Source organism: Mustelus asterias, chromosome 10, assembly GCF_964213995.1.
Source record: "Mustelus asterias chromosome 10, sMusAst1.hap1.1, whole genome shotgun sequence".
NCBI lineage: Eukaryota > Metazoa > Chordata > Chondrichthyes > Carcharhiniformes > Triakidae > Mustelus > Mustelus asterias.
Window position 1 is genome coordinate 83,024,302 of NC_135810.1, and position 18,906 is coordinate 83,043,207.

Genomic DNA, 18,906 nt, shown 5'->3' on the forward strand with positions numbered 1-18,906 from the left:
GGATTTCATATGTGAAGATTTGGGCATTACTGTTTAACAAACTACCGTTGTAACATGTGTTATGGCTATTCTATACCTCTTGCAAAGACATAAGACAGACCAATATCAAATCAGTGGAGACAATGCCAAGAGCTACAATGCTTGATCTATTGTGCCAAAGGTCTGAGTTAGGAGAGAAGATTGCAGAAACCTTTCAACCTTTGAAAGATGCATCTAAAATGTAAATGAAAAGGAAAGGTGAATCTAGAAGTTGCTTTCAACTAAATTGAGAGTAGAACAAGGATATAGATTCAAGCAAGTAAACTTTGAGATGAATATCATTTCAGACACAGTGCAATTAATGCATCGAACGAACTCGCTGGGAGAGAAATGGCGATGAAATCTTAGAATCACTTTAGAAAAATTTGGCATGGCAATGCTAGGATTTTAAACTCTTTTTGCATGGATGGACCAAATGATCTTCCTCATTTGTAACTAGCTGTGAAATTAAAACCTCAACATCGATTTAGAAGAATAATTTATTTGCAATGCTCAAATTATTTTTCAAAAACATTTCAAGGAATATAAATATGAAACCATATGATGTACTTTGACAAAATTCCTAATTGGGATTCCTAATTAAACAAAGTCTCAATAATCCAAAGTAGAATGTGATTACCGTATTAAATTGAAACTACTTATGAAATGTCAACTGACAGACATCAGTGATTATTGTCAGAACCTAGTTTCTAATCTACAATCCTGGAACTAAATGTAAACTTGTCATATTTCCTGAAGAGCAGTGGAGATGGATGACACAGCACAAGGATTAAGATAAACTGCAATTGAGCAAATGGGAACTTTAAATTTAACGGATGTATCTAAAGTATTTAGCATGTAAAGCTTTTGAGAAAAAAAATGCATCATGAATATATGAAGAATTGGATTGAACTGACAGGAAAATGTGAACATCTGGGAATGTTGAAAATTTTAAATTTCTTCATGAAACAAAGAATACAAGTCTCCTGATGTAATGCTTTAAAATGTACTGCACTTTTAAGAGTACTATATTCAATCCGAGTTCTCAGTCTACAGAAATAAATTATATTGTGACTCTCAAATGTCCCAAGCTGCTTCAAATGTAATGAGTTAGTTAAAATGCACTCACTGCAATTATGCGAAAGAAGCCGTTTTGCACGAAGTGTTGTTGCACAAATAACAATGATCAGTTAATAGGAGCTTAGGGTTGAGGGAAGGAGGGTTGGGCAGGATACCAATGTCCCATGTGCATTCCAGAATAGATAGCTAATTTTGGAGTTAACGTATCATGCAAAATACATACTCTCTGTAATGCAAGATTCCTTCAGTAGGGGATGGAAGGGTTGATCTACATCTATATGTTCAATGTTGTGTAAGCTCATCACAAATTGACTCAGGTGAGAGTGTTAGCAACTGAGCAAAGTTGACACACTGTACGAACATTAAAGGAAACTGCAAAACAATGCAAATAAATCCCAAGTGTGAGGAGCATGAGTTATTCTACAAGATTAAAGTAGCTCAAAGATCCAATAAATGTGACTATGAATGGAGTACCTCATTGAAACTGCAAAAACATGAAATCTGCATATAGAAAGGACAAACCTAAATAATTTGAGCCAGGATGATAGGACGAGAATGAAAAGTAAATTGAGAGCTGAAGTTAAAAGGAACAACTGTTTGGAATACTCCACTGGACAGGATAAAGACTAAAGAATAGGAACATTCATGCACCTGAAGGCTGTAATAGGATAGCTTGGGTACTGTTGAGGATGAATTTCAGTGGACTAAGTAACTCTCAATATTGGGCTTTGACTAGATTAGATGTTGAGGTATGCAGTGTAGATCTTTTGTTATGCACCTAGATTGTGTTTAGGCTATGGAAACTTTTCTCGTAACTTTTTACTTGTCTTTTAAAAATAGAGTTCTATTTTATGTTTGCATTCCTGCCCTCCCCCAAAACCCCACAAAAATAATTGTTTTTCTATGTCCACTGCTTAAAGGTGCGGTAGAAGAACAACCTGCAGTCCCATTTGTGTGGTAGCACTGCTCAGCTGTGGGGTTTCATGACTTGTAGCTTACCACTGTGGCAAGTGTGCTTTAAAGTCTGATGAGCTTGTGGTGTCACCAATCTTAATTTTTTTATAATTGCATTTTTAATTTAATACGATGTAAAGCATTTAGTAGAGTTCAATGGGATTCCCATACGGGTTCTGTAAATAAATCATGACACATTTTTGTAAGAATCTATATTTGTACACTGCACAAATTGAATCCTTTATTTGTGCTGAAGTGTTGAACTTCCTCCTTATCTCCTTTGGCGTTGCTATGAAGCTTTGACTGAAATGTCCTTTTGCTCCACCAGAAAATCTCCAGAATTGGGGTTGTGTTTTATACATAATGTCATGCTTTCGGATTTACATATTTTGAAACTGACTTAATAAGTTGCCACATTTATTTTGATTAGCCAAGTGTACATATCTATTTTTCATGCTATTAGTGTTGTATATTTTTATAAAATAGAACCTAAAAAAAAAAATCTTTGTTTAGGAAGTAGGCATGCCTGCTGACTACGTGAACAAGTTGGCCAGAATGTTCCAAGATATTAAAGTGTCTGAAGACCTGAACCAGGTTTTCAAAGAAATGCACAAAAACAATAAATTGGCCTTACCAGGTATATTTTGTTTTTCTTTGGGAGGATTTTTAAAAAAATTGTCAGTAATGATTACTGATTTAACATGAAAATAAAATGCTATATTATTTGAATGCTTAACTTGCTTAAAGATTGCAGTTATGCCTGTGTAGATTAAATATAATCAAAAATGTTGTTCCTAGAAAAGAAATGTTATTTCTAGGAATAGTAAGTCTAATATAGTACAAGAAAAATATCTTGGAAGAAATGCTATCCAACTAATTTTGTTATAACTATTAATACTATTTAGCGGACTCTGTGAATATCAAGATTTTAAATGCTGGTGCCTGGTCACGAAGTTCAGAGAAAGTATTTGTTTCTCTACCAACTGAACTAGAAGATCTTATCCCTGAGGTGGAGGAATTCTACAAAAAAAACCACAGTGGTAGAAAGTTGCATTGGCATCATCTCATGTCTAATGGAATTGTAAGTAGCAGAACACTTTTGGTCTTGATATTTAACCATAAGACTTTGCGACTGTTTCAGGTAACGTTTGGTTGGGTTTGTTGCTAAACTTGCCCCCCATATTTTTAAAAATGAAGTCAGCCAACAATGGTATTAATTTGTTTCCTGGGAATAAATTAAACCAGAAAACCAGTTTATAAACCGCTTTAAAAAGAAGAATTATTAGCTCACATTTGGCCAGATCCTGGATGAATCTTATTTTTTAATTATTCTAATGCTTACAAAGGTTTTAAGCCATGTAGTAAAACACTTTGATATGGAGATGCTGGCGTTGGACTGGGGTAATCACAGTAAGAAGTCTCACAACACCAGGTTAAAGTCCAGCAGGTTTATTTGGTAGCACAAGCCACTAGCTTTCGGAGCGCTGCTCCTTCATCAGGTAAGTGGGAGTTCTGTTCACAAACAGGGCATATAATGACACAAACTCAATTTACAAAATAATGGTTGGAATGCGAGTCTTTACAGGTAATCAAGTCTTAAAGGTACAGACAATGTGAGTGGAGAGAAGGTTAAGCACAGGTTAAAGAGATGTGTATTGTCTCCAGCCAGGACAAGACATGTGTATGTGTATGCTACGACAACAGATGAATGAACACCGCTCGACAATCACCAGGCAAGAGTATTCTCTTCCTGTTCGGGAACACTTCAGCGGTCACAGACATTCAGCCTCTGATCTTCGGGTAAGTGTTCTCCAAGACGGCCTTCACGACACACGACAACGCAGAGTCGCTGAGAAGAGACTGATGGCCAAGTTCCGCACACATGAGGACGGCCTGAACCGGGATCTTGGGTTCATGTCACACTATCTGTAACCTCCACAACTTGACTGAGCTTGCAAAATCTCACTAACTGTCCTGGCTGGAGACAATACACATCTCTTTAACCTGTGCTTAACCCTCTCTCCACGCACATTGTCTGTACCTTTAAGACTTGATTACCTGTAAAGACTCGCATTCCAACCATTATTTTGTAAATTGAGTTTGTGTCTTTATATGCCCTGCTTGTGAACAGAACTCCCACTTACCTGATGAAGGAGCAGCGCTCCGAAAGCTAGTGGCTTGTGCTACCAAATAAACCTGTTGGACTTTAACGTGGTGTTGTGAGAATTCTTCCTGTGTAAAACACTTTCCCATGAAAATATATCCTAATTTCTACTTGTTTTTAATTGACAGCAATGTTATGTTTCTTAAAGCATATTAATGATTACAGATGAACTGCATCAAAGTGAGATGAATTGTGTCTGTATTGTAGATTTTTAAATTGTATCTCTCTCTTGCATTTTGATCTAATGGCAGTGCTGGAATGTTAAATTACTGATCAGTAGCTCCTGCTGAAAAGTGCAGGTGTGAATCTTTGTTGACAGGATTATACTGAGTTATGATGCTCCAAGCCTCCAATGATATAAGAGCCTGCCAAAATTTGCTGTTTAATTGGTATGAGAAATGACAATTTTTGTGAGGTACTGCAGGGCACCTGGAATTGATGAAATTGTATCTAAGCAGCTTCTGTTGCAATTGGGAATGGAAAATAGGGATAAATGGCAAAATAAACCTCTCCACGTAGAATTCCAATGGGCCTCCATCATTCAACATTTAGTGAATAATCTGATCTATTGGTTTAATTGCTGGCACTGAAGTGGCAATGATTAGTGTTGAAATGGCCCAGCCAGGATCAAGGTGAGTGTTGACTCTATGTAATACATTTCTGTAAGTGATCTATTAAACATTTAAAAATATTTGAAAGACAGCTGGAAGCCAAACTGAGACTTCTACACAGCTCTTGGAAGTTTCCTTCTGCTTAAAAAAATACCTCAGTTTCATTTGATTTATCAACTTGCAGTGAATAATAAACAAAAAAACTACAATGTACAGTCATTGTTGTAGATATACAATAACGCAACAATTTTCTCCCTCCAAACAGATAACTTTCAAAAATGAGGTTGGCCAGTATGATTTAGAGGTTACCACATTTCAGTTGGCAGTACTGTTTGCCTGGAACCAAAGACCGAGAGAAAAGATTAGTTTCGAAAATCTAAAATTAGCAACTGAACTTCCAGATGCGGAACTTAGGAGGACATTATGGGTAAGTCATACGTTAACATTTCTCTTGTTATCTTTTTCAAATATCAATGTGGGTAGGTGACCTACTTGTTGAAGCATGATATAACAGTAACTTGCTTTTACACATAGGGCCTTTTATAATAGAAAAATGTTCCAAATGCTTCACAAAATATGAGAAAAATAAACACTAAGCTAATGAAGAAAGGGTGACCAGATACTTAGGAGGTGCGCTTTAAAGACGTATTTTGAAAGATAGTAAGATGTGTTTTAGGGTGGAAATTCCAAAGAGAGAGATCCAGGTCGTTGAAATGAAAGCCATCAGAATTACAGAAAATGGAAAGTGAGTGTGTGTGTGGTTACAGTGCTGAAGACTTAGTCCGAGGAATGGAGAGTTGGAACTTCAGAGCAGGCAGAGATTGCAGAGCTAGGAGAATAATTAATTGAGGAGGGCCAATGGTCAACCTTACTGGGATTAGAATGGATGTAGCCCAAATAATTTGGGATCACAGATTGGCAGCTGGAACTAACGGAATACAGGGCTGCATTTGAAGAGGCGATAGTTCTGTAAAAGGTTAAGGTGTTCACACTCAGGTGAGAGGAAACATTGGGCTACCAAATTCAGAGCTCCTTGTATGATGAAAAAGATAGGGAGCAAGGTGAAGCACAAAAAGGGTGCAAGTGACATGTCAAGTGAATAATAGAATTGAGAACCAGGTTGAATATAGAAGGTTCAGAAGGGAAATGAAAAAACAAATAAGAGTATGAGAAGAGACTGGCAGCTGACATAAAAGGGAATCCAAAAGTCTTCTATAGGCGAACAAATAGAGAGAGAGGGGGGAACTAGAAGGTGATCTAGTCAAGGAAGCATGGAGGTATTGCCGAGGTACTAAATGAGTAAGTCGTAGTGAAAGTAGAGGCAGATGATAGTCTGGATGGGCTAAAGGTTAATGAAGAGGCATTAGAAAGCCTGATTAAACTTAAAAGTCGGTAAGTCACCAGGACAGGGTGAGATGCATCCAATGTACTGAGGGAAATAAGGGTGGAAATAACTGAGGTATTGGCAATCATTATCAATCCTCCAGGTGCCAGAGGACTGGAAAATTGAAAATGTTACGTCCATGTTCAAAAAAAAAAGGTGATAGTTAAGCCCAGAAACTGCAGGTCCATCAGTTTACTCTCTTGTGCTGGGAAAGCTTTTGGAAAGAACTTTGTCCCAAATTATTAAGTCATTTGAATAAATGTGGATTAATTAAGGAAAGTCAGCACAGATTTGTTGAGGATACATCTTGTTAAATAATTTGCTTGAATTTTTTGAAGAGGCATTAAAGTGGTTTGATGAGGGTTTTGCAGTTGATTTGTTACATACATGGACTTCCAAAGGACATTTGATAAAATGCCACATAACAGGCTTGTTGTCTTCATAGTTTTTGATTTGCTAAATGTGTGAAGGGTGGGAAGCTTGCCATGAGAGCATTGTAGTTTGAAGGAGACAAAGAAATTGATAAAGGTTTTGGCATCAGTTGGTTGAAGTGGGTGGGAAGGAAGCCAGTGACATTTCGGGCAACAAATACAATTCTGTTTGATTTATCCTCCTCCCTAGCTGTACCTATTATTATTAAAGGGCTATCTACTTCAATAGCATGTGAGCATGTCTATATTTTTTAACTTCCTGATAAAAGGTCATTTGACCTGAAATGTTAATTGTATTCCTTTCCACAGATGCTGCCTGACTTGCTGAATATTTCCAGCATTTTCTGTTTGTATTTCAGATATCTATTATTTTTCTTTTGTGTTTGGGTTTGCTCCCTGGCTAGTTTAAAAGCTGTCCTCCAATTACAGCATTTGTAAGCATGTAGGTATGCGCTGGTGACGCAAGAGTTACCTCACTACTGGGTTCTTTGACATCATGGTTGACACACTGTTGTCTGGTTGTTTACATAGTGGTGGATGATCCAGAATTTTTTTCTGCGTTCCAGCTAACCAAAACCATCCTGAAACTTTGCACCTTAATCCCCCATTTGATCATCTTCCCTGGCTGTTTGCTAAATCTCCTGACTGCTTCCCTGATGACCCCCTAAGCGTGGATCATCTGGTATGGTGGCACAGTGGTTAGCACTGATGCCTGACAGTGCCAGGGACCTGGGTTCAATTTCGGCCTTGGGTGATTGTGTGGAATTTGCACATTCTCCCCGTGTCTGTATGGGTTTCCTCCGGGTGCTCCAGTTTCCTCCAGCACTCCAAAGGTCTGCGGGTTTGGTTGATTGCCATACTAAATTGCTCCTGAGTGTCGGGACTGAGCAGGGTAAATACTTGGGGTTATGGAGAAAGGGCCTTGGTGGGATTGTTGTTGATGAAGCCTTGATGAACCGAATGACGACCTCCTGCACTGTAAGGATTCTATGATTCTATGAACTCGTACAAAACTAAGCTTGCATGTTATTACGTAATAAACCTTCCTCCCCATTAAGTCTGTTTTTCATCGGCTTCCCAATCCCAACACATATTCAGGGTAAAATAAGGAGGAAAGGCTGCAAATGCTGGATATCAGAAATAAAAATAGAAAATGTTGGAAATGCGCAACAGAATGATTAGCATTTGTAAAGAGAAAAGACAGGCATTGAGAAATTATATACCCAAAACCATATAGACTTCCTTCTGTCTTCACAGGTGCTGAATGAATTACTATTTATTTTCAGCATTCTCAGTTTTTATTTCACACTGAAGTCCAAGTCTGTGCTTACAAATCCCTCGGCCTTGCTCATGCTACTCATGCATTTTCCCAACTCCATGTTCCAGTGCTTTCTTCTAACTTGTGTACCTTATATCACCCCCATCTGGTTCTTCAGTGGCAGTGCCTTTAAGCATCAATTCACTATGCTTTTGAACACTCTCCTTCAAACTCTCCCCATCGTTAGAAGTCTTTATTTAAAAAGAAATCTTGCACTATACTTTTTATTTATCTGCTCTAATTATATTGCTGCTTGTAGAACAAGGTGCTAAACAATTGCGAGTTAATTTTGTACAAAAATGTATTATGACATTGAGATCATGAATCTTAATTCTTCTGTTTTTGTTCCAAAAGTCACTTGTAGCTTTTCCAAAATTGAAACGTCAGGTTTTACTCCATGAACCTCAGGTCAGCTCACCCAAAGATTTCACAGAAGGCACTCTTTTCTCAGTCAACCAAGACTTCTCCTTAATGTAAGGATTGAAATTTTTGTTTTTTATTTTTAGATATGAGACTATAATCTTCTCTAACCTCAATTTTTCAGTCAACTGAATTTTTTTTCATTGTATTTTGTTTCTCGTTTGTCCTCTTACAGCTTTCAGAATTGGATTTGAGTGGTATTCAAATAGTAGTTTTTGTTGCACCCAGAGAGAGAAGTGGAGTGTAAATTTGTTAAACCTTTGGCTAGAATGGCACGAAATTCAACTTCCTTGATGTGCAGTTGATTATTCCACTGTCAAGCTGCACTAAGGTCCAATTGTCCAAGCAGCCAATCATGCATAAAAAATTCTGTTAGCCAGGAAATGAAATGCACCAAAAATCAAATCACTTTATTAACAAAACCCAGAGCAAAGTAAAAATTGGGGTGAAGATGGAAACTGAAATATGGAAAATAAACTTGTTTTAAAATTATGATTTAAAATGAATAATTTAACATCATCCCACATTTTTTTAGATTCAGTTGTTCAACTCTAGTTAGTACTTACATTGTCTTTAAAATCCCAGTTACATATCATTGAACAAAGCTCAACTTTTTATGATAGTGGAAAATGTGAAGCTCTTACCAGATCAATTGATTTTGCTGATTGCTTGCCCAGGGGTAGTGGGGATCCACAGCTTGGCCTGAGAATAAATGAATACAGAATACAACTTCAGAATTTCCTGGATAATCTGTGTTTGGGCTAAGTCCTGACATTGTGGTCAAACTTGGAGGGGTAATGACAGCAAATGCAGACATTTAACTTGTAACCCTGTAAATTCGCACTAGTACAAACTAATCAAGTTTAAAAAGCTTTTTCAATTTCTTTTAGGGTTGGGGGAATGAGGGAAAGAGTTTAATCTGAAGCCGTGGATAAGGATTTAGCAGGTTAAATTGTGTATGTAATGGTGACAGTGGACCATTGAAAAGGGAAATTAAAGATTTTGTTCAAACTGTTCAGTCCCCATAGAGCAACACTTGATGGCAGTCAGGAAGTTGGACTTTATGATTAGAACAGTAATCATGTTAGAGGAAGTAACGGTGCAACTGTACGTTGCGCTGTGCATTAAGCACTGCCAACCTATGGTCAGCAAGACACAAGGGAGACAGAAAAGTCAAAAGATGTTGAAAATTTGAGAGATTTGATTAACTAATTCAGGGAACTGAGTTATTAAGAAAGACTGGGGAAATTTAGGGTTATCAGCCTTGAAAAGATGTAAATGCCATACTCTGGAAATATACAAAACTATATATACAGTATTAGGCAAATCTGGAATATTGCAAAGAGAAAAGTGATAGATGGGGAGAAAGGGTCCCATCTCAGGAAAGGGAAATTTAGGACAGACATTCATGATGCAAAGATCAATCCTATTGAACTGTTGTCTGCTTTGTATTTTGTAGGTTGATAAACTTTGAGTTGCCCTGTTCAGGTGTAGTGCAATATGCATCAGAATCTTGGTGTATGACAGCTAGCTGGGTAGCGGATGGTCTGGAATAAGCACCAGTTTTCTTGTTCATCCCCAAAGCATGCTTAAGTTTTCTTCTGCTGGGCTGTCTTCTGTACTGTCTAAATTGAGCTAGGTTGGGTGGAGTGGGGGAGGTTGTGGAGAGGAACGACCTGCCACAGTAGGCTGCAGTTGAGAGAAAACCAGTGTTCTTCCCTTATTGAGGCTTTGGATTTATATTAAGCTCTGGCGGTAACAATTGTATAGTTTACGATATAAAAATTTGGTAAAGGTTTCATTCAAGTAATTTCATTAGATACTACTGATTTTCCAAGATTACTTGTCTAACTTTTTTAAAATCAGAAGTCCTCGTCTCTCCTACCAAAAAAAAATGTTATATTCAATAACATGTGTTCCTTCTTCCAGCAAGAACAGCAAAGTTCAGAAGCGGGGAAAGATTAATTTAATTGGAAGATTACAACTAACCACAGAAAGAATGAGAGAAGAAGAAAATGAAGGAATAGTCCAGCTGAGAATATTACGCACACAGGTAAAGAACAAAACATGGAACAGTACAGGCCCTTCGGCCCTCGATGTTGTGCCGAGCTTTGTCTGAAACCAATATCAAGCTATCATTCTGGTGTGCTCCATGTGCCTATCCAATAACCGCTTGAAAGTTCCTAAAGTGTCCGACTCCACTATCACAGCAGGCAGTCCATTCCACACCCCAACCACTCTCTGAGTAAAGAACCTACCTCGGACATCCCTCCTATATCTCCCACCATGAACCTTATAGTTATGCCCCCGAGTAACAGCTACATCCACCCGAGGAAATAGTCTCTGAACGTCCACTCTATCTATCCCCCTCATCATCTTATAAACCTCTATTAAGTCGCCTCTCATCCTCCTCCGCTCTAAAGAGAAAAGCCCTAGCTCCCTCAACCTTTCTTCATAAGACCTATTCCAAACCAGGTAGCATCCTGGTAAATCTCCTCTGCACTCTCTCCAATGCTTCCACATCCTCCTTATAGTGAGGTGACCAGAACTGCACACAATATTCCAAATGTGGTCTCACCAAGGTCCTGTACAGTTGCAGCATTACCCCACGGCTCTTAAACTCAAACCCCCTGTTAATAAACGTTAACACACTATAGGCCTTCTTCACGGCTCTATCCACTTGAGTGGCAATCTTCAGAGATCTGTGGATATGAACCCTAAGATATCTCTGTTCCTTCACATTCCTCAGAACCCTGCCGTTGACCCTGTAATCCGCATTCAAATTTGTCCTACCAAAATGAATCACCTCGCACTTATCAGGGTTAAACTCCATCTGCCATTTTTCGGTCCAGCTCTGCATCCTATCAATGTCTCTTTGCATCCTACAACAGTCCTCCACCTCATCCACTACTCCACCAATCTTGGTGTCATCAGCAAATTTACTCACCCACCCTTCAGCCCCCTCCTCCAAGTCATTGATAAAAATCACAAATAGCAGAGGACCCAACACTGATCCCTGTGGTACACCGCTGGTAACAGGTCTCCAGTCTGAAAATTTTCCATCCACCACCACCCTCTGTCTTCTATGAGATAGCCAGTTACTTATCCAATCGGCCAAATTTCCCTCTATCCCACACCTCCTTACTTTCTTCATGAGCCGACCATGGGGAACCTTATCAAACGCCTTATATGTATACGACATCAACTGCTCTACTTTCATCTACACACTTAGTTACCTCCTCAAAGAATTCAATCAAATTTGTGAGGCAAGACTTCCCCTTCACAAATCCGTGTTGACTATCCCAGATTAAGCTGCATCTTTCCAAATGGTCATAAATCCTATCCCCCAGGACCTTTTCCATTAACTTACCGACCACCGAAGTAAGACTAACCGGCCTATAATTACCAGGGTCATTCCTATTTCCTTTCTTGAACAGAGGAACAACATTCACTACTCTCCAGTCCTCTGGCACTACCCCCGTGGACAGTGAGGACCCAAAGATCAAAGCCAAAGGCTCTGCAATCTCATCTCTTGCCTACCAAAGAATCCTAGGATATATCCCATCTGGCCCAGGGGACTTATCGATCCTCAGGTTTTTCAAAATTGCTAATACATCTTCCCTCAGAACATCTACCTCCTCCAGCCTATCAGTCTTAATCTCACTCTCATCCTCAAAAACATGGCTCCTCTCCTTGGTGAACACTGAAGAAAAGTATTCATTCATCGCCTCTCCTATTTCTTCTGACTCCATGCACAAGTTCCCACTACTATCCTTGACCGGCCCTAACCTCACCCTGGTCATTCTTTTATTTCTCACATAAGAGTAAAAAGCCTTGGGGGTTTTCCTTGATCCGACCCGCCAAGGACTTCTCATGCCCCCTCCTAGCTCTCCTAAGCCCTTTTTTTTTTAGCTCTGTACATTTTAATGAGTATGAACACTGAACTCTTTAACATTTGTTGCGATTAACTTTATTAGTAGTTAACATTTGTATGTTGAAATCCAATTTTTTTGCCTTTGCATTCCCAGTAGGGAGCCTTGTCCAATAGCAGCACAAATTGGAAATTTGGGTGCACACGTTATGCGTTTTGTGACCATTTAAATTAGTTGAGTGAGATGGCTGTGATGTTTCTGGTGATTGAATAATTTAGCACTATTCTCTTATCAGAGCTCACATATCAAGAATGACAAAAGCGACATATTCCATATGGAACCATGGTCTTGGGGTGTGGGTGGGGGATCAAAGCCTTCAGTGAGGAATGCAAAAAATGAAAAGAGGAAATTTTTCTCTCTCCCTCTATTGAAATATTTCCCTTTTGGACAACACAACATTTTGGTCTCCCAATGCTTAACCAGATGGTGAAAGGATATAGATTTGTACATGTTCTATTCCATATTGGTGAGTATCTGACCCATGGATATTTTGGGACGTTACTGAGCAGAGACAGAGTTTTGTGTCATCAGCATGTGCGGGCAAGGTTAAGCAGGGATGCATGAACCACGAAAAAGTTGTTCTGGAGTAATGGCACTGCAAGTGACCTCAGCATGGGCTAGCTATTTACATATTTGCCCTTAGTCAAAGAATGTTAAGTCTGAAAGAAGGGAAAAAATACAAAATATATTCGTCCACAGAGTAAATTTCCCCTTTGTCATAACATGGCCAAGAACTAGGTACCTTTTCTTAATCTGGCTGGGAGGTATTGAAAGAGCAGCATGTGCTTGTTCATCCATCGGATCTTCCACTCCAGGAAGTTTCCTGTCTCCAACTGATGATCCAACATAAATCCAGGTTTACTGAAAAGGGAAACATAAAGGATACATGAAAATAGAAATGTTTTATCTTGTGCCTTTTCCCACATATTACAACTTTCCTGTTTTTGTTCGTTTTATATTGTAAAAAATTCTACAATTCCAAAGTAAGTTACTTGTATGAAATCTTACTTGGGACAACCACCTTAGACTGTTACTAGTTCTTGTACTTGGCATGTTCCAAGCAATTCAAATCATTTATGACACTAGCTTCATCATTTATATATCTGTTTGAGTTTTACTAATGCCCTTCAAATCATATGATGCTTATTGGGAGACAGCTATTGCAACCCTTTAGAATTTTATAGATTTGAACAGATTCATCAACTTGATTCAGAGCATTTGTTAAAAATATAGATTTTCAAACTTTGCAGGAATATGTCCTTTGTGTGCCAATCCCTACCCCTTAAAGCAGCTGAATAAACCCTGGCCTGGTCAATGTAATATTCTAAACTTTTGAGCTATGTTACACCAGAGTACCATTTTTTAAAAATGTAAAGCTTACATTTCCATCAGTAGGTTTCTTAGCTGTGCACAAGTCTTCTGTTTGATATTGTTAAGCTAGTGCAGAGAGTCTGATTACTGTCACTGCACCCCCACCCCAAATTCCATTAAGACTCTGATCTGATGAGTTGCAATGTTCAGTGATGGCTGGATTTATGGGAATAAACAGTTTCAGAATTTGTTGTGCTAATTGAGGAAATTCATATTCTATAGGTAGTCAATTTGCCAAAACATCTGAGAAATGCAAGCTTCAATATTTGGACGCTAATCAGTTCATTAGGGTTTTCCACTTTCTTTGATAACAAATAACTGTGGATTGCGATTTACTGATAAGAATCTGTGATTTTAAAAATCCATTGATTTTCTTTTTAAAAAAGCTTCAATTTAAAAGTGAGGACAGCTTATTCATTTATGTTTTTAAATAAAAAGGGAAAATTCCAGCAGCTGTTATGTAAATTGATTTGCAGTTTGATATTTTATTCCTTTTTGTTTCAATTTCCAGGAAGCAATCATACAAATCATGAAGATGCGGAAAAAAATCACAAATGCTCAACTCCAGACAGAACTTGTAGAAATACTGAAAAATATGTTTTTGCCGCAGAAAAAAATGATCAAAGAACAAATTGAATGGCTGATAGAGCACAAATATATTAGAAGGGATGAGTCGGACATAAACACTTTCATTTATATGGCATAGTGACGGTGTAAGAGAACAATGCCAGAAATTGGAAAGAGTCCTATTTTGTCTTTGCAGACTTTGAAAGAGGTAGCTGAAGAGTGACTACAATTCAAAGATTTATTCAATTGCATTATTAAGTCCCTGCCTTACTGTATGACAGATGAATAATATTTACCAGTTTCATCCACTTAGCATTTACCTGCCTTTGTGTAGTTCACTTTTGACAGCATGCTGTTTTGTGGGAGTACGGAATTCATCAGAACCTGCTATGCTTTCTTTGGCCCTATTTTCACTTGTTCTGTATCAGAGTTAAATATATTTTTTTTCCAGACACACTTAAACCAGTGAATATAGGACTTTAAATTTTCATGCACTGGGGAAAATACTTGAGTCATTTTATATTACAAAATAGTGTTAGGAGCAGCAGTTTTACTTTTCTGAAGATACCAGATGCTGTCATTTAGTACAGACTGGCCTGATACGATTTTTGTAACCTGTTGCACATTTGAAATGTTTAATATTACTCTGGCTTTGGTGGTTCACGATTGGGCTAAGCTGACGTGGTCATGTCAGAAGGAGCTGTCCATATCGAGTAATTCTAATACTATTTTAATTAACTGGTTGCAACCTGAATTCAGAGGTTGTTTGTCATTCAAGCTGGTCACTCAGACCTGTCACAGTTGGGATCAATTTTTCACTCTTTCAGCCGTCCCAAAGGAGCACCTCGTGTTAGAGAAGGTTACAACAAGAGGAGAGGAAAGGATATAAAAACTATATTCGGAAGTTTCCCTGAAGACCGATTGGTCTTCCATCATAGTACCAAGCCATACAAACCATAAGGTACCAGGTTTTATTCACAGGCTATGCTGTTAGGTTTTCTTAACAAGGGCATCAGTTACTATAATTGGCCTGGCATCTTGCATGGTTCTGAGACGCTGAGAACCTAGGTATAGATAACCATTTGTATGAAATTACATTTCTTTAACTGTATGTAGAATTAAAATATTGTTTTATCATTTCCTGGACAAGGAAAATGAGACAAGGTTTCTGTTCTTCACTATTTCCATCTGGAAAGAATGCAGTGGGTGAGAACAGAATCAGGCTTGGTTGCAATGCCCTCAACGGTCAAATTGCCTGTTGCAATTTAGGCTCATATGTGAAAATAACCATTTGGGTGAAGAACAGTGGTACTGTCAGCTCCAGTGGAATGGTATTCTATCAAGAATTGATGCCCTTAGAAGAGAAAAGAAAGAAAAACCTATAGTCCATTTTACCTCCTTGCATCCAATCTCTCAGACTGGGATTGTTGGTGGAGATGTCAGTGACCTGCCCATTCCCAATTTTTTTCACTGGAAGTCAGTCCTGGATGAAAATTGTCTGAAAAAAGTTAGGCAGAAGAGGAGAAATAGTAGCAGACTGTGCATCTGCTTTTGTGATGGTGGATGTTTACACATGAAACTGATTCGTGAAACTGTCTCTGGGATTTAGTGTGGTCCTGAGACAGCTGAAAACCCAAACTCAGTTTACTACCTGCAGTAAGTGATCCAGTACTTGGCACCAATTAGATCACCTTTCACAAAATGTTGTAATCTCTAATAATCAAAAACAAATAGTTTGGCTACCACCCTTGTATGTATGCATGCAGTAATCTTAACTTTTTCTTTTTAAATCTCAGTGCCCCACAAACACTTGACACAGCTGAAAATGTCTATATTACCTAACTTGCTCATATGTATGGCTCCAGTTATAATTTTACAGTTTTTTGCAATTTTATTCAGTTAAATGGCAAAATGTATCATTCTAGACACAGTTTGAATTCCCTGTGCTGATTGACTTCAACCTGACCTTTATCTTTAGGGATATGTTTTGCCAGTCTTAGTACTATGCAGGAGGCAAAATGGGCTGTAATGCAAGGACCTCCTTCGTAAGTTGCCTGAGGAGTTACATTGGCTAAATTCATGGCATTGACTAGGATTTAAGTATTTTGCCCCACACTCCCAAATTAAGGCTAAAGCCAGACATTTCGTTCAGATGGATTGGGGAGGGCAGAGACTGTGCAGTTTTTCAAAGGTTTTATCTAGTTAACATGGCAACAGGCTGCTTGGATTTCATGGTACCATATATTCTGGAAATTGGGAAAATTGTCAGACTTATTGAGTGGAGGTGCTTAAATATATTACATGTTTGGCTGTTCATATTTAAATCCCATTCCTTTTAATGACATTTTTATGCACGTTACAAATTTTTAATTTGGTGACAATGGTCAGCAGTAACATTTGATTCTGAACCAATGCTCTTTGAACATATTTTGCCAGTCGGCTTGTAGTGATGCAAATCCACATGTCACATTTCAATTCACAGATAATTGATTAGACTGGGCAAAATATATATATATGCGCTTTTTAAGAAATGCTATTTCAGGTTAAGTTCTGGTTTTCCAGTGCCTTGGTGAAATTATCCAATAAATAGCTGGGCCTCAGACAATTAAGGTAAAAGATTCAACAGCTGGACTGTGACGAGATAGCTGATCACAGCCAGGACAGCAGCAGGTCTTAGCTCCCCAACGCTGAGAGGAATATAAACCAGGGTTCCTACTTATGACTGTTACCTGGTGAATCCTGCTGAAAATGTGCATTAATTAGATGTTAGAATCTGGGCTCAGCATGGTGCCAGTTGAACAGCCAGCCACTTCATTGTCAAAATTCAGACATGAATAATGGGTACTTGAGCAAGGCACTGGAGGGCAACTTGCATCCATGGAGCCATACTGCAGCAAGAAATCAATGACTTTATTGGGAGAAAAATTTGGTGCGAATAATTATTAGCTCTAAAATTACTGCAGTTTGTGCTGGGCACTGATGATTGTATATATGGCATGTATGCATAAAAGGGCATTTTGGTGAGTAATTTCCATTTCCTTGCAAAATCTAATCTTTTAATATTTGAGGTGATAAAATTTGAATACTTTTTTTGAGGCTACGGTTTTCATCAAGTACCTAGGCATTCTCCCCCAAAACATGAAGTATTGTTATTTGTAAAATGCATTATGTTCATGCAGTAATTGAATATGGGGATCATGAATTCTCAGTTTGAAACATGTCCAATCTTTTTAGTGCACTGAGATGAGCAACTACAAGAAAGAAAAAATATGCATAGGCGGAGTAAAGAAGGAAAAAGGGATGCATACAACTTTTGCTGGTCCCAGTATTTGGTACTGTTGCTAGATGAGAACTTGAAAAAATATTTGCGTACTGATTTAGTTCTTCAATGCCAACCAAATATGGAGAAATCAATGTCTCGTTCTGGATCTAATCACAATGATCTGGGAGGAGGTCCTGAATAAATATTTTAATAAAAAGCAAAATTAATCTTGATAATGTGACCAGATTATTGTGATTTAATACAGAGTAAGTTAGTGTAACAAAACAAATTGCATGCTCTATGAAAACCCCAGAAATGGCATGCCCCATGTATCTGCACACTTTCACTTCATTGAATAAAGATGTGTATATGGATCTTGTAACACTGCCTGGTAGAGAAAACATGGGAAACATTAGAATTATTAGTTTTATTCAAATGGAATAAGAATCATCTTTTTATATGGAACTAGTCAACAATTTAGAATTGTGTGACTTAATAAAAATTGTTTTATCAAATTGCAATTTAATGGTAATAGATATTAAAATTACGTTTGAAGTCTTCCATTTATGTGTCCACAGAATCGTTAATTTGTGTTCTTTTTAAAGGGACCTTGGATCTGCCCTGAGGCCTTTCTTTTGCTCCCTGCGGCATTAGTGAGTGTAATTGAACAATTTTTTTTCCCCCATAAAAATAAAATCCAAGAAAAAGACAATTGATTGTAGCTTGTTTAACTTAAACACAAGTTATTGAATAACTAGTTAAAATATTTCACATCCTCAGTATTTGGATCATTTGTACTACACCAGAAACCATCTTTATAAAAGTTTTGAAAACTACAATGAAAAGTGAGTTTTTCCATTATACTGAGAATAAGATTTATTTACTCATTTTGAGCATTTATTGTACACAAAATACTGAAGAAACTTGGACTTGCACGGATGATTTTTCATGTGGAGCTGTGTGTTGAGGTCACCAATAAATTGTGAACATTTGTTACCCTAGTTATATATAAGCTGTTGCATATTTTACATATCATTGTAAGATGTTGAAGACTTAGAAGCCTTCCTGTAATATACACTAAGTAAAGCCTGGAGTGTTGCGCAAAGTTGAATTGATAGGTTTTACTTTATCTATAATTAATACTTACAAGTTGAATGTGTGCCACTACATACCAAGGTTATGATGCTGTACAATTTTTGAATGGTAGCAGTTTCTACATAGCAGCCTGATCAAACTATTTTGATGTACTACATTATTTTTTGAATTTTTATTTTTTAAGTTGCATAATTTATTTTCCAGCAAAATAAAAGTGCAATATAAAACCTCCATGTGCGTTTTATATAATCAGTTATGTAATTAAGACACTATAGTACAGTTGCAAATTAAAATACTTT

The 18,906-nt window shown here is 37.7% G+C and overlaps 1 protein-coding gene across 2 annotated transcripts in view; it reads left to right on the forward strand.

Annotated features, from left to right (window-relative positions):
* The window catches only part of LOC144499717 (cullin-5), a 76,352-nt gene extending 57,446 nt beyond the window's left edge, over window positions 1-18,906 (forward strand). For both annotated transcript variants that reach the window (XM_078222052.1, XM_078222053.1), the window contains exons 14-19: window positions 2,566-2,689; window positions 2,958-3,133; window positions 5,093-5,254; window positions 8,315-8,433; window positions 10,310-10,433; window positions 14,195-18,906. In XM_078222052.1, the coding sequence (XP_078078178.1) occupies window positions 2,566-2,689; window positions 2,958-3,133; window positions 5,093-5,254; window positions 8,315-8,433; window positions 10,310-10,433; window positions 14,195-14,389 (900 nt within the window). In that variant the 3' untranslated portion in view covers window positions 14,390-18,906. The remainder of the gene's footprint in view (window positions 1-2,565; window positions 2,690-2,957; window positions 3,134-5,092; window positions 5,255-8,314; window positions 8,434-10,309; window positions 10,434-14,194) is intronic.